The sequence below is a fragment of the Taudactylus pleione genome, unplaced genomic scaffold (genome assembly GCF_031769625.1).
Source record: "Taudactylus pleione unplaced genomic scaffold, aTauple2 ptg000471l, whole genome shotgun sequence".
NCBI lineage: Eukaryota > Metazoa > Chordata > Amphibia > Anura > Myobatrachidae > Taudactylus > Taudactylus pleione.
The window spans coordinates 5,030,057-5,046,198 of record NW_028284873.1 but is presented as its reverse complement, the minus strand read 5'-3'; the positions used below and the strand labels follow the sequence as shown (position 1 = coordinate 5,046,198).

Below are 16,142 nucleotides of genomic sequence, written 5' to 3'. Positions count from 1 at the left end.
CACCTCCCCCGGCCTGTCCACCAAAGGGGGCGAGCTGTCACTCAACATCGACAGTTCGCCTCCTTTGGTGCGAGACCCGGAGTGACGGATTGCCCGTCACTAGCCGGGTCTCGCGCATGCGCACAACGGAGCCGGCACCGTCGTGCGCATGCGCTGTGGGCCACCATCGACCCGGTTGCGAGCGCTCAGCGCTTGCGACTGGGTCTGAATCAGGCCCTCTGTACGGCGCTGCTGAACATTTCTGGCACACTATAAATAAAAAAATAAGTAATATTAATTCCAGCAATATAGTACATGGTTTTCTCGGTATTAATTTAAGGCATAAATCAGGCTTGACTGAGCAGTATTTTGGAGAAAATGAAAGTTTAAGTGAATGATGGGTTGTTCTTAAAGTAATGTAATTACTGTGCATTTCAATGAGGACCCACAAAGCTTGGCAAAGGTCACATAAAGGGTTTTTACGAATACAGCTCAAAAGAGTGTGAGTATGCACCCATCTAAGAGGCAAACAAATGGGCACGTTATCACAAAATGAAACATTGCATATTTTCCAATGTGCCCCTATGCAATTAGAAAAAAATCCATTCAGTCTTATAAAATAATTAGAATACATACATTTGCTATTTCAAATATATTATTTAGCAATTGGAAAAATGTTATTAAATATAAACAAAAAGATAATTAAGATATTTTTTCTAGCCCTGAAAGCAGAAGAAGGGGGTGAATACTTTATTAATGGCAGGTTACCCCCAGATGCACCAAAGAGATTTGATGCTGGTGGGACCACTTTTCACTACAGAAGACCGCAGGATGAGCCAGAGTCACTGGAGGCTTTAGGGCCTACTAATGTAACAATAGTTGTTATGGTAAGTACATAACATTTTAATCAGTTTACACATTTAAGAATATGTTTGTAACCCTTCATTTGTTTTGTTGCTTTGGGAATTGTGAATACCAGTACCCCCATATGTTTAAACATAAATCTGAGACCCACATGGGACTATTAATCGCTGTCAATCAATTGCATGCCCATTTTATATCTTGCTCATCATGGTTCCACATTCATATGAGATAAATATTTGCGCTAATTCTTGCAGGTTATGGTGAGAGAGGAGCTGTCTGGCATTCGCTACAAGTTCAATGCCCTAATCAACAGAGACACACAGGGTGGATACAATTGGCATCTCACCACGTGGACCAAGTGCTCTGCTCTATGTGCTGGAGGTAAGCTAAAGAACTGGTTTGTAGTAGAGAAGAATTGATAAACACTGTAACAACACCCCAGACAACACAGGTTTACTATCTCTGCAGGAGTGCAGTTGCAGCAGGTCATCTGTAAGAAGCTAGCGGATGGGTCTATAGTCTCTGATGACATGTGTGATACACGGCAGAAGATTCAGGAGAAGCAGCGTCCATGTAACACTGAGCCTTGCCCCCCTGAGTGAGTCAGTCCAGGAAGTATCCCCTGTACTGCATATTGTCTGTGTACAGGTGCTGGACACTGGGAATTTGGTTTTATAAAGTATGATTTATATATGAGTAATATATTTAAGGGTCTATACATAGACAAATGCTTTCCTCTGTTGCCCAAGTTTGTTGTCCATCTGTACATCCGTATTTCATGATCATTGTGGTTTGGAAACTCAGTGAAAACCAGACTATGAAAGGTTTGCCTGCTCTTACATTTGAAGCAGATCCATTTAAATGTTTTCATGTTTTTCCATATACAGTATTCTGTATGCCATTATATTATGTATTGTCCATATTAAGCCATACTTGCTAACATTGCATTCTGATGCCAGACCACGCATTTACACCATTTATGGAAGCAAGTGCAAAGTGTTCTGCCAGGGAAAGAATACAGCGATTATGCTAAGATGGCTCAGGTCAGCATAGCCCGGCCACTCGCTGCACATACGCAGACAATTGTACATTCTGTAAATTTGCAGTTACAACAGCAGTTGATCTATATAATATACAGTATATAGTAGACTTTACTTTTCAAAGAACAAAACAGCTGAAAACAACTATAGCCATATCCTGCATTACTTCTATGGGAGATTCAATTAATTGCAGGGATTATCCCGTAACTGATTAAACGCGCTACCCGATTCAATGAACTGTGGAAACCGTGCACGCTAAGTCCTAGAAGGTGGATTTTTACTCACAGCCTCAGGAGCTGCGAGGAAAAATCTGCTTTAAAATGCGGACTCTGCATTTTAATGTGTGGGGAAATCCATAGGTTCCAGTACTTTAAGCGGAATCTATGGGTTAGAGTTAGAGATGAGCAGTTCGGATTCTGTGGAATCCGAACTGCTCTGAACACCGGGAATCTAAGTCCACCCGAACGGGACTCGCCGCCATTTCACTCGCACGCTGTGCACTGCTCTGCTCATTAAAGTGGCTGTGTCCAGACTCACAGGTGGCTGTGCTGGTAAAGTGACTGTAGGGGGCACATTGCACGCTGATGTATGCTGCGCTATACACTGCTGATTAAAGTGGCTGTGTCCAGACTCACAATTGGCTTTGCTGGTAAAAGTGACTGTGTATAGGGGCAACACTGCACACTGATGTATGCTGCGCTATACTCTGCTGATTAAAGTGGCTGTGTCCAGATTCACAAGTGGCTTTGCTGATAAAGTGACTGTAGGGAGCACATTGCACGCTGATGTATGCTGCGCTATACTCTGCTGATTAAAGTGGCTGTGTCCAGACTCACAAGTGGCTGTGCTGGTAAAGTGACTGTGTATAGGGGGCACACTGCACCCTGATGTATGCTGCGCTATACTCTGCTGATTGAAGTGGCTGTGTCCAGACTCACAAGTGACAGTGTTGTTAAAGTGACTGTGTAAGGGGGCACACAGCACGCTGATGTATGCTGCGCTATACTCATGCCCATCTGCTCCATTGTAAAAAAAAAGTAAAATAATATTTTTAATAAAAAATGTAAAAAGTAAAATAAAAAACTTTTTTTTTTTGGAACTGTACCCTACTGTGTATACAAGCACCGTGACTCCTTGGTTCATAGCCCACTATATATACAATTACTGTGACTCTATTGGCTGTACCCCACTGTGTGTACAAGCACTGTGACTCCTTGGGCTGTAGCCCACTGTGTATACAAGTACTGTGACTCTGTTGGCCATACCCCACTGTGTATGCAAGCACTGTGACTCCTTGGGCCATAGCCAACTGTGTATGCAACCACTGTGACTCCTTGGGCTGTACCCCACTGTGTATACAAGCACTATGACCCCTTGGGCCATAGCCCACTGTGTAAACAAGTACCGTGACTCTGCTGACCATACCCCACTGGGTAGATGGGAGGGCCAAAGGACAATTCCATCTTGCTCTACCTTTCATTTCTGCCACTGCTGTGTGGTAATGTTTCATTGATGCGCTTTAAACTGCGGTCTATGTGCCGCTGCTCTGTCGCTTAGTAACCAGCCAGCTCATTGCAGCCTTTGGCCAATAATGGTGAAAACAATTTTGTGAGCTGTGAGATGGTCTAAATTGACTGTAAATGACTGGAAATTAATGTTATTGAGGTTAATAATACTCTAGGAACAAACAAAGCCCAAATTATGTGATTTTAGCTTTTTTGTAAATTTTTTAAAAAAATTGAAATCCAAATCATAAACCAGTCATGGCGGTTTTGCAAATCCAAAGCCGGACAACGAATCAGAGCCAAATCCAAATCCAGCAAAATGGTCCGGCGCACATCTCTAGTTAGAGTGCATTAAATCATGGTTAACCATGTGGGGAATATTAAGATTAATTGAAACCCGAAGCTATACAAGTCGCCTAACTGAATTCCCCCACTAGAGTTGCTGTAGAAGATGTCCATGCAGCAATGAGCCCCATTCAATTACAGTGCTGAAAACAGCACTACCGGTGACAGATGAAGACATTTTATCATGCAATAGTGCAAAAGTGTTCAAGAATTGCCGAGTGTCAGTGGAGAAAATCACGCTCTAAGGCTGACTTCCTCCATTTCAAATTTATTCTCTCATCCTACAGTGCTGCCCTGTCCCTCTCCAAACAAACATATTTCAAGAACCTCATCTCCACCCAGTCCTCAAACCCCCGGCGTCTCTTTGCCACTTTCAACTCCCTCTTTTGCCCTTCCCCTCCTCGCCTCCCCTCCTCGCTCTCTGCCCTTGACTTTGCCACCTACTTAACATCTAAAATTTACTACTTTTGTGAGGACATCATATGCCATCAGACCCTCAGCACTCCTGCCCCTCCTTTCCCTGACCACCCCTCCCCTTCTGTCTCACCAACTCTGACATCCTTCTCCCCTGTTTCTGGAGAGGAAGTTATGGCCCTCATCCGGTCCTCCCCTCCTTCCAACTCCCCTCTTGACCCAATCCCTTCTCGTCTCCTCTCCTACCTGTCTCCTTCTGCCTGTTTCCATCTTGCTCACCTCCTTAATCTCTCCCTATCATCTGGCACTGTCCCTTCTGCATTCAAATATGCCCTTGTCTCCCCCATTCTTAAAAAAAGCTACCCTTTATCCTAACATACTCTCCAACTACCGACCCATCTCTCTTCTCCCTTTTGCTTCCAAACTCCTTGAGCATATTGTTTACAACCGCCTTACCACCTTTATTTCCTCCCACTCCCTCCTTGACTCATTTCAATCTGGCTTCCGTTCTCTCCACTCCACTGAAACTGCCCTCACGAAAGTCAGCAATGACCTCAATGCTGCCAAATCCAAGGGCCACTACTCTCTGCTCATTCTCCTTGACATCTCTGCTGCATTTGACACTGTAGATCACCCTCTCCTCCTGCAAATCCTTCACTCTCTTGTTTTACGTGGCAGTGCCCTCTCCTGGCTGTCCTCCTACCTCTCTGAGCGTTCCTTCTCTATCTCCTCTCATGACTCCTCTTCCCCCCCATTTCCACTAACAGTTGGAGTTCCCCAAGGCTCTGTTCTTGGACCTCTCCTTTTCTCCCTATATATGTCCTCTTTAGGTGACTCATAAACTCCTTTGACCTCCAATATCATCTCTATGCTGATGATACTCAAATTCACCGCTCTCCCCCTCGATCCTCACCCGTATCTCCAGCTGTGTCTCTGCTGTCCCAGCGCTGTGTCGTGGATGTCCCAGCGCTTTCTTAAACTTAACATGTCTAAGACTGAGCTGATCATCTTCCCACCCTCTTCCACTACCTCACTTCCCACAATTTCATTATCTATTGATGGCACAACTATCTCCTCTAGCCCCAAAGTGCGCTGTCTTGGAGTTATCCTAGACCCCTCCTTCTCCTTTAAACCATACATTCAGCACCTCTCGCAGTCCTGCCGTTTCCACCTAAAAAATATCTCCAGGATTAGACCCTTCCTCACCCAGGATGCCACTAAAACCCTCATCCACTCGCTGGTCATCTCCATATTGGACTACTGTAACCTTCTCCTAGCTGGCCTCCCAGTCTCTCACCTCTCTCACTACAGTCGGTTCTCAATGCTGCTGCTCGGCTCATCTTCCTCTCCAGACGTTCTACATCTGCTTCCCCTCTTCTTCAAGCCTTACACTGGCTCCCCTTCCCTTTCAGATGCCAATTCAAGGTTCTTGCACTCAACTACAAAGCCCTCACCAAATCCTCTCCCACATACATTTCTGACTTTCTCTCCCTTCACACACCTGCCCACCCACTTCGCTCAACAAATGCATGCTGCCTCTCTTGCCAACTGATTACTTCCTCCCACTCCCGCATCCAAGATTTTGCCCGTGCTACTCCCTACCTTTGGAATGCTCTCCATCTCCCTATCAGACTCTCCACCTCTCTACAAATCTTCAAACGGGCTCTCAAGACCCACTACTTCATCAAGGACTTCCAGCTCTCATCATAAACCTCTTCATGCTCTTTCCTCCCTATCTTCCCCTTCTGTGTCACACCTGTCTGTCTGCCCCTCCCCTTTAGAATGTAAGCTCTCTCGAGCAGTGACCTCTTCCCTAATGTGCTTCTCTTTACATTTCCTTCTACTCCTTACTCCCCATAAGGGCACCTAACACGTGACTGCCAACTCCCTGCTGCTTATTGTGAGTGCTTTAATCGCTATTGCAGCTATTGCAGCAATGTATATTAGTCATATCCTTGTCCTGCACTGTAATGTACTGTAATTTACTTGTTTCTTGTTCACTTACTAGTTTTATGTACTATGTAAGGCGCCGTATAAATAAAGGATAATAATAATAATAATAATAATAATAAACATTTGAGGAGATGATTTCTTCTTAACTATAACCAGTTAGAATCAGGCAAGCGCAGAAATTGTGTCATAAGTAAAAGTGTTGAGTACATTAACATAGTAAATTGCACATTTCTTCCTGTTATGAAGAAATGCTTGTTTGTCAGTTGTACTCCCAGCCTCTCCTCTGACATGTGTTTAATTATGACTTCACAATATCAGATCTCCAACCATTCTGCTTTTCAGGCAGTGTCCCGCGGGATGGACAAGGTTGGGAAGTCTTCTTATCACCTGCTGCTCTGCATAGCAGAGTGAATGGATTCTCACCTTCTTAAAGTATTTCAGTGCCTACACCCAAATCTCGACTGCTGGGTCTTCTGGGGGTAATGTCCGGGATCATGGACACCAGGGGGAGATTTGGGAAAACCCTTGCCCACCATGTATTAACCTCTACACTTAAGTAATGCTATTGTCACATTTGAGCTAGGGAGATCTCCTACTGAGGAGTGGGAAGTCGGGGTCCCATTTTGGGGAAAGAACCAGAGGCGAAGGGCCTGGATATATGTCCTCCTTATCCACAGGTACCAGATGTTGGCGAGACCTGACCAAAGGCACGGAGTCTAATTTGCTGAGAGGTGTTCACCAGTGACCCATCCAATTGGGATTTGGGTTTAAGCTGCACCCAGCAAGCAGGTCGCGGCCCTTTGGTCAGGTATCCGGAACAAGGGGGAAATGGAGGAAAACAATCACAGGTGAGGCACAGGAGGATGACACGGAGAGTTAGTACTCAGGTGACATACTGTAGATGCAGAACTGGAGAATGGAGAATGATAATTATAAGTTAGTTCTCAGATGGCATATTGAGTATGCACACTGTGGACCCAGGTGCAACAATGGCACAGGAGAATGACACTTCAGAGTTAGTACTCAGATGATGTATTGAGTATGCCCGCTGTGGACCCAGACGCCGCACTAGCACAGAATTACACTTTGTAGTTAGTACTCAGATGGTGTATTGAGTATGCACGCTGTGGACCCAGACGCAGCACTAGCACAGAATGACACTTTGTAGTTAGTTTTCAGATGGTGTTTTGAGTACACATGTTGTGAGTTGATACTAGGAATAGATCACGAGAAGAAAGGAGCATGGAACCTGGAACGCAGTAACAGCAAGTATACACTGGAAGTAACAATGTTGTACAGGCAACTTCCTGTTGTCCAGAGACCAGCTAAATACCCTAAGGTAGCTGTCCATTGGAGGATAGTGTCAGCTGACAACAACCAATGCTACCATTGGTTGCGAGCGGGTCTGAATCAGGCCCAGAGGCTTAAGTGTTTTACAGTGATTACACTGGAGGGACAGCAGGTGGCACAGTTATGTAATGTGTTGGTGTGTTGTCAGTTTGTATATAGTAATAGTACCCTGTTGTTTCAGGAACATTCTAGTTGTGACATAGTGAAGTAATGTAGTTGTTCATGTTAGGACTTGTCATGTCTATATGCTGTGATAACCGAACAGTTTATTATAAATAGTTATACCACAAATATCTTCCGAGTGTGTGCCTACTGTCATTGTATGAAAGAAGGATTTAACAAAATCATCAATGGTTATACCATTGAATGGTTGTGATGTGATGGCTAGTAGCCCATGCAATGCTGGATATGATGTCAGAAGCTAGTCAATCATTCAGTGCCGGGCTTCCGATGTCCATTCCTACTCCAGGGACTTCTCCTGACCCCTCCTCCTAGTCTTTAACACAATTTTTGACTCCTCCTCCTTTTTAACATCCTTGGTCCGCCCATTTCATGCTGCAAGCTCTAATTTCTTTGTTATAGAGCCATTCCCAGTGAAATCTGTAGTCTTCAGATGCCTCTTCAGGGACAACATGGCATAAGGGGTTACAGTGAATTGTGCGTGACAAGCATTTGATAGATCTAAATTATAATTCTATGGAGCTCAATTGTGAACTATAAACCTAGAGGTGGATAAATCTATTCAGAACTAGTTGAAGTACCTGGCGTTGTCCGGGTTTAAATCTTCAAGTTATTAAGCTTTATGATGTGATGTTGTCCAAATCAATCTAGTGGAAGGCCCAGAATAGGCTCCCCAGTCAAAGTTCTGCCCAGCGTACACCAAATCCATCCCAGCGCATCCAAATCCATCCAGTGGAAGGCTCAGAACAGGCTCTCCATGTCCGAAAAGGCTCCCTGGGTCAAAGTTCTACCCGGCGCACTCTGCCAGTGGAAGGCCCAGAATAGGTCCGACCAGGACCTCAACCCCCAATAGTGTGTATACTGGCATCCAGTGTTACCACTTTGTGAAGTTTTCATCCAAATCCATCCAGTGGAAGGCTCAGAACAGGCTCTCCATGTCCGAAAAGGCTCCCTGGGTCAAAGTTCTACCCGGCGCACTCTGCCAGTGGAAGGCCCAGAATAGGCTCCCCAGTCAAAGTTCTGCCCAGCGTATACCAACGGGAGGTCCGACCAGGACCTCAACACCCTAGTATGTCTTCTGGGATCCAATGTTACCACACTGTGAAGTTTTCATCCAAATCTATCTAGTGTAAGGCTCAGAACAGACTCCACGGGTCACAGTTCTGCCCTGTGTACACCAACAGGAGGTCCGACTGTAACCCTAAACCCCCTAAAATCTGTCCAGGATCCAACTGGACCACCTCATGTTGGTTTCATCCCAATTGGTGCAGGAGTGTATCTTCAAGTTATTAAGTGTTATTATGTGATGTTGTCTAAATCCATCTAGTGGAAGGCCCAGAACAGGCTCCCTGGGTCAAAGTTCTGCCCAGTGTACACCAATTGGAGGTCCGACCAGGACGTCAACCCCCAATAGTGTGTATACTGGCATCCAGTGTTACCACTTTGTGAAGTTTTCATCCAAATCCATCCAGTGGAAGGCTCAGAACAGGCTCTCCATGTCCGAAAAGGCTCCCTGGGTCAAAGTTCTACCCGGCGCACTCTGCCATGAGTGCTCCGCTGGCGCACTTCACCATGAGTGCTCCCCTGGCGCACTCCACCAACCACTCAATAAGGAATCCCAGACCAATTGCCACCCCTCTGTGAAGCTTTACCAAACCCATCCAGTGGAAGGCCCAGAACAGGGTCCCTGGATCAGTTCAGCCCAGCGTACACCAACGGGAGATCTGACTGGGACCCTAACCCCCCCTAAAATCTGTCCAGGATCCAGGGGTGTCCAAATGCATAACCGGTCAGACAAATAAACAAACAGACCAATGAATTTTATATATAAGATTTACGCAGGGTAATAGTTTAAAAAAGTCTATTACCATACCGATATTCAGCCAGATATATCTCAAAATGTGTCCAATGGAGAAATTGTAGCATTTACATCAGTAGTGTAAAAGTACTGTATCTATTATTATGCCCTGTAAAAGCATAGAAAAAGTCTACAGATTTTGTAAAAAAATGTTGCTTGATAGTGTTATTACAGTAGTTAACGTGAAAGTTGCATTACCTTATTTTCAATAACAGAATAATGAACTGAAGGCCCATATCTAATAGCCTGCGAATTGCAGGAACAAGTGGAATTTTGGCGATTTAAAGCAGCAATTATTTAAAGGGCAAAATTAAGTTGGTTTTGCCTTTCAAATGGTTGCCACCTTAAATCTATGGGCTAAGGGCCTGATTCAGAGCCGGACGCTCTGACCAGAGCGCTCGCTCTGAATCAGGGCCCACCTCCATAAATATGGAGCGTCCTCCTGGACGCTCGTATAGTTGTGGGTCACCACCCACAGCCTATACGAGCGTGCAGGATGATGGTCGCGATGGTCTTGACCATCGCGACCATCGCCTGTGCGAACAGAAGCCTGCGGTTGAGTTTTTCAACCGCAAGGCCAGGAGTGATTTTGGCTCTATCAGAGCCAAAATCACTCCCACTGACATCACTAGTGATGTCAGTGGGGCCGGCTTCTGACGGTAGGCGTTCCCTTGGGAACGCCTCCGTCTGGCAGGCACGCCCCCGGCACGCCCACCAAAGGGGGTGTGCTGTCAATCAACATCGACAGCACGCCCCCTTTGATCAGACACAACGAGCGAAGGAAAGTCCTTCGCTCGTCTCGTCTCGCGCATGCGCACGACGGAGCTCCCTCCGTAGTGCTCATGCGCAGTGCACACCATCGACCCACTTGCGAGCGGACAGCCGCTCGCGAGTGGGTCTGAATCAGGCCCTAAGTTTCAAGTATCACGTCAGCTGTTACATATGGGTCAAAGTGTCTTATACACAAAAAAAAACATTGCCTGCACAGTTATTAATAAATGTAAAAGCCACATATTGAATTATAAATTGTATGTAAATACAAACACAGCAATGTTTTTATTGTATTCCATCTATACTAAAAACTATATCTATATTAGGTGGTCAGTAGGTCCATGGTCTGAGTGCAGCAGAAGCTGTAGCTCCGGTGTGCGTACACGCAGTGTTATCTGCCAGCGCAAATTATCAACAGGGGAGAATAAATCTTTGGATGATAACAACTGTACACCACCTCGTCCTGCCATGCTGGAGCCCTGCAACACCAAAGCATGCCCACCGGAGTGGGTGGCACTGGACTGGTCAGAGGTAATTTTCTCTGTTTCTTGCAGTATGCAAAAATTACTGTATGCTTTAAGAGTGTATCAATCGGACTTCTGCTGCACCACCATCAACACTGTAATAAAGGGCCGGACTCAGAGGTGCACACATTAGCAATATTGCACACAAGCGGCATACTGTGCATTTGCCCGAGTTGCTCTGCGTATGCGTCCTGATGGCTACCACTCTAATACACAGAAGGAAGTCGCACGCAGAGAGATTGATTTTAAGTGGCCGTTCATGGAAGGTAACAGTGGGACGACCAGGTGCGGCTGTGTCACTGACAGCGACAAAAGCCACAGTCGCACTGACACAGGAGGTCATATTCAGACCAAAATTGTACCTGCTGTAGAACTGGTGCAATCTTCTATATTGCGACCGATAGTGCAATGATGGTGTGCCTTAATACGTCCAGAAAAGGAATAGCACTTGCAGCCAGTAGGCAGAGAAAGGTTGATGCCACCTTTGCTGCTATAACAGCCTCCACTCTACTGGGAAGGCTTTCCATCAGAATATGGGACATATCTGCTGAGATTTGCATTCATTTAGTCACAAAAGCATTAATGAGGTTGGGTACTAAGGCTGGGCAATAAGGCCCTGTCTGACTGTAGGCGTTATATTTCATCCCTATGGTGTTCCATGGGGTATAGGTCAGGGCTCTGTGGAGGTCAGTCAGATTCATCCAGAGTGAACTCGGCCTAACATGTTTTATGGACCTCGATTTGTGCACAGGGGCATTATCATGCTGAAACAGGGCAGGGCCTTCCCCAAGATGTTGCCACAAAGTTGGAAGCATTCAATTCACTTAACCAGAGGTTCTCAACTCCAGTTCTCAAGTACCCCAACATTTCATGTTTCCAGTAATGCTTTAATAATGCACAGGTGAGTAAATCTATTTTGTTGGGTCTGTAATTATCCCACCCATTGCTACAGGCAGAAATCCTGAAAACATAACTTGTTGGGGGTACTTGAAAATCTGAGTTGTGAACCACTGCTCTACAATGTCATTGTATGCTATAGCATTAAGATTTCCCTTCCCTTGAACTAAGGCGCCCAGGCCAAATCATGAGAAACAACCCCAGTTCTTTATTCCTACTCCATTAAACTTTACAGTCAGCAGTACACATACAGGGAGGGGGCGTTCTCATGGCATCTGCCACACCCAGATTCATCTATTAGACTTCCAGATGGTGAAGTGTGATTAGCCAATCCAGGGAATCTATTTACACTCCTCCAGAGTCCAATGGTGGAGTGCTTTCCATCACTGCAGAAAATGTATAGCATTGCACATGGTGATCTGTGTGTGGTTACCTAGCCACAGAAACCCAATCTATGAAGCTCCTTACAAACAGCTCTTGTGCTGATATTGCGATCAGAGGCAGTTTAGAACTCTGTAGTGAGTGTTGCATCCAAGGACATACGATTTTACACATTATACACTTCAGCACTCCACAGTCTCATCCTGTGAGCTTGTGTGGTCAATCACTGTGTGGCTGAATATTGTTGCTTCATTTCACAGTAATATCATTTAAAGTTGGACGGGGAGCACCTAGCAGGATTGCAATTTCAAGAACTGACTTGTTGGCCACATTGAAAGTCACTGAGCTCTTTAGAAATGCCCATTCATTCTACTGCTGTTTTACTATGAAGTTTGCATGATTTTTTGAACCTGTTAGTGATGATGTGGCTGAAATTGCAATGCAGGTACAGGTACAGTACCTGTCTCAGGGCCTGATTCAGAGTTGGGAATAGTGTAAGATATAACAAGTAACTGCATTTTGGTAAAACTATGCAGCACTGCAGGTGGGGCAAATTTAAAATGTGCAGAGAGATTTAGATTTGGGATTGGTGAGTCCAAACTGACATCTAAATTGCAGTGTAACAATAAAGCTGTCCAGTATTTGTGGGCTACATGCAAGAGCAGCCAGTATTTACCCTACATGTTAAAAAAAATGTATGTATTTGCACCCCTTGCATTGTAACATAGCTTGTCCAGGTACACAGTTACTTGCTCTACCTTACTCTATTCCCAAATAACAAACAGAACCTCAGGCAGCTGTCTTTATATAGTGTGAAATACCAGTCTACAAATGTGTATATCTATTTGAATAATAGGTAAAAATGATGTGATTTCATTCGCTGCCTCATATGCAGACTTAGATTAATTCCTGAGGGCGGTATTCAATTAGTTTCACACCTGCGGAAAAGTTTTGCCTGCCGCACTTTTCGCCGACATTACGTCTTTTGGATGCGGAAACTTATCACACACATCCCCGCTATTCACCGTATTCAATTGCAAACCATCGTGAAAACGGCAAGCGGCGAAATCAGAACAGGCGTAAAGTGCTGTCAGAATTAGGGAAACCAGCCTGAACACCCCAGAAAGATGCACTAACATTCGGGATCAATGTAGTTGTGCACGAATAGCCCTAATAAACTGTTTGGGGTACTTAAGTTGTTTCAATAGCTTTTTTGGGGTGTTCTGAAGTTTTTTCCGGGAATTTTTTGACACAATTGTCCTTTTGGGGGGATGTCCCAATGGTCCTGAGAGGTTTCCCCGCCTTTGCACCCCATAATAAAAAATTTCCACTTCTTTTCACCTGCTATTAAGAAGCTAATCTTTTTCGCCTATTACATTGTATTGACATTCCACGTAGGCAAAAAGCGTCTGGAATTCAATATGGAGATAAGTTTCGACCTGGCAAAAAGCCGCAATCAGCGATACTTTTTCGTGGAAAACGGCTTTTCGCTTCTAATTGAACTCGGCCCTAAGTATGAATAAAGGAACAAATTGAGCAAGTCAATTATATGTAAAAAAACAAACATTTTTCTCCCTACAGTGCACTCCAAGCTGTGGACCAGGCTACAGACACAGAGTTATCCTTTGCAAGGCAGGGGACAATGAAAACACCTTACCCCCTGCCCAATGCCAAGCTAATGACAAGCCTGCAACAAGCATGAGATGTACCATGCAGAGGTGTCCCCCACCACGCTGGGTGACAGGTGATTGGGCTGAGGTACAGATCACAAATTGATAATATCCTTTACAAGATGCTAATTACCTATTTCAATAATTATTTATAAAATTATTTTTTCAGTGTTCAGCTCAGTGTGGACTTGGGCAGCAGAGACGCTCTGTGCAATGTGTAAGCCACACAGGGCAGCCATCAGTGGAATGCATAGAGTCCCTGCGCCCCTCTGCTATGCAGCAATGTGAAAACAAATGTGAGGCTGAACCTTCTGACAGCCCAGATGGTAAGTGCCTCTTCATGTCTCCAGGAAATCATACATGCCTTTTCAGCTCTTTGCCCTGGGGTACTGTAATCTGTTTTGGGGCCTTCTTTCTCCCATTGTCATTGTCACTCTGTTATTATTTTCCCTGCTTTTGAGCCCCAGTGCCATATCCCTCCCATAACATGACACTCTCCCCTGCCTCCTATACACATTTTCTCCTCCTTCCTACATGCACAAATTGACCCTTTTCACTTGTTCTTCCCTGCCTCTAACATTCTTTCCTTTTACTTTCTCTACAGAATGTAAGGATGTCAACAAAGTGGCCTACTGCCCCCTGGTGCTCAAATTTAAGTTCTGCAGCCGACCCTACTTCAGACAAATGTGTTGCCGGACCTGTCAAGGCCATTGACTCTAATCAAACGAAAACTATTGTTTTATCTTTTTTTCTTATGTTTTTTTCTCTTTTTATTTTTGTCAGACTTTGCTCTCCTCACTGGAAAACATTTTCTAGTCACCTTCCTCTTTGTGTGTAAACATCTGTTGCTCTGCTGTTTTCACTGATGTTATTCTCTGACTTCATTGTTCTACATTTACTTTTCTCCCTGTCCCTCTTACTGATCTCTAAAACCATTTATACGCCCATATACAGTACTTTGTTTCCTATTTTTTTTTCACTGGTATCTTTGACTCATCCTCCATCCTTTCCATGTCTAATATGTCTCTTTCTTATGTCAATTCTGCTCACGTTTCCAAATTATATATTTCACATATCTTGATTCTTGGGGCACATACACACTATAAACATCACCATAAACACTTCACTGTCTAGGGCCCATACTGCTAGAAGCAAGGGGAAGTGTCCTTGGTTATTGATAGCTTAATACAAACATGTATTTTTATTTCTAGAAGAACAATTAGAGAGCATCTCTATTTTATGGGATACATTCTAAATTAACCACTGGGTGAAGCAGATGTGGCGAAGGACAGTATAACATTCTGGTTTCTGCAAACACCAACAAAAGGTTGTTGTCTCACCATGAGACATAACAATCATGGACTGCAGAACTTAATGTAAATTGAATACTTGCAATGTATGTTAATGCTAATTTCCCTGGAAACTTTAAAGGAATGATTACAAATAACTGGAAATAACCCCAGGTGTCTCTATAGACAACAGCAACAAAAAAAACTTAAGGGCAGATTTACTAAAGTTTCTAAAAATGAAAAGGGGAGGTGTCACTCATAGGAACCACTGGAAAGCTTGCTGTAATTTCTCTACTGGGTATACAATCGGGAAGCCGGCTGCCTTAATACCGGCAGCCGGCTTCCCGACTGTCATATCCCTGTGAGGGTAAAATGCCGGGCATCTAGATGTAGACGCCTGACATTTCCCCGATGCCGGGAGACCGGCGCCCGGCATCCCGATCTAAGGGATGCCGGGCGCCGTGAGCGGACAGCCGCAGGGGGGGAGGGTTAGGTTTAGGGCACCCGGGGGGGACTTAGAGTTAGGCGCCCCCCCGGGAGGGTTAGGGTTAGGCTAGGGGGAGGGAGGGTTAGGCACCCCCGGGGGGGACTTAGGGTTAGGCACCCCCCCGGGGGACTTAGGTTTAGGCAGCAGGGAAGGGGGGGTAGGGTAAGGCCCTTAGACGGTGGGGTGATTAGGGTTAGGCACTTGGGGGGGGAAGTTAGGGTTAGGTACCCCTAAGAAGGGTTAGGGTTAGGGGGTTAAGTTAGGGTTACGATCGGGATTTCCAGCGCTGATGGGCTTCCGCTGCCGGGAACTCTGCTTTGGTCGGCCAGGCGCTGCCGGGAACTCTGCTTTGGTCGGCCATGCGGCCGGTATTTCCCTCTACTGCATCCTAGAGAAAGATAGACATTATCTGATTGATTGCTATGGGCAACACCACCACTTGTCTGTTTTAGAATCTTTAGTAAATCTATCCCCTGACCTAGTTGCAAATTGGGTTGAGATGAAAATGGAAGATCCATGTATGCTAGTAGCTAGTAGAAATCTAACAGAACCAAAGATAATATGGGTACCCTAAATATAGTCCTGAAAAGTAGACACAATGCCATCGGTATTCATGTGCGTCATAAATTAAGTTT

The 16,142-nt window shown here is 45.0% G+C and overlaps 1 protein-coding gene across 1 annotated transcript in view; it reads left to right on the top strand.

Moving 5' to 3' along the window:
• The window catches only part of ADAMTS10 (ADAM metallopeptidase with thrombospondin type 1 motif 10), a 175,987-nt gene extending 160,639 nt beyond the window's left edge, over window positions 1-15,348 (top strand). Inside the window, exons 20-26 of the mRNA XM_088448917.1 lie at window positions 700-866; window positions 1,098-1,224; window positions 1,312-1,441; window positions 10,586-10,790; window positions 13,643-13,819; window positions 13,901-14,057; window positions 14,336-15,348. Coding sequence (XP_088305043.1) covers window positions 700-866; window positions 1,098-1,224; window positions 1,312-1,441; window positions 10,586-10,790; window positions 13,643-13,819; window positions 13,901-14,057; window positions 14,336-14,445 — 1,073 coding nt within the window. The 3' untranslated portion in view covers window positions 14,446-15,348. The remainder of the gene's footprint in view (window positions 1-699; window positions 867-1,097; window positions 1,225-1,311; window positions 1,442-10,585; window positions 10,791-13,642; window positions 13,820-13,900; window positions 14,058-14,335) is intronic.
• Window positions 15,349-16,142: the final 794 nt, after the last annotated feature.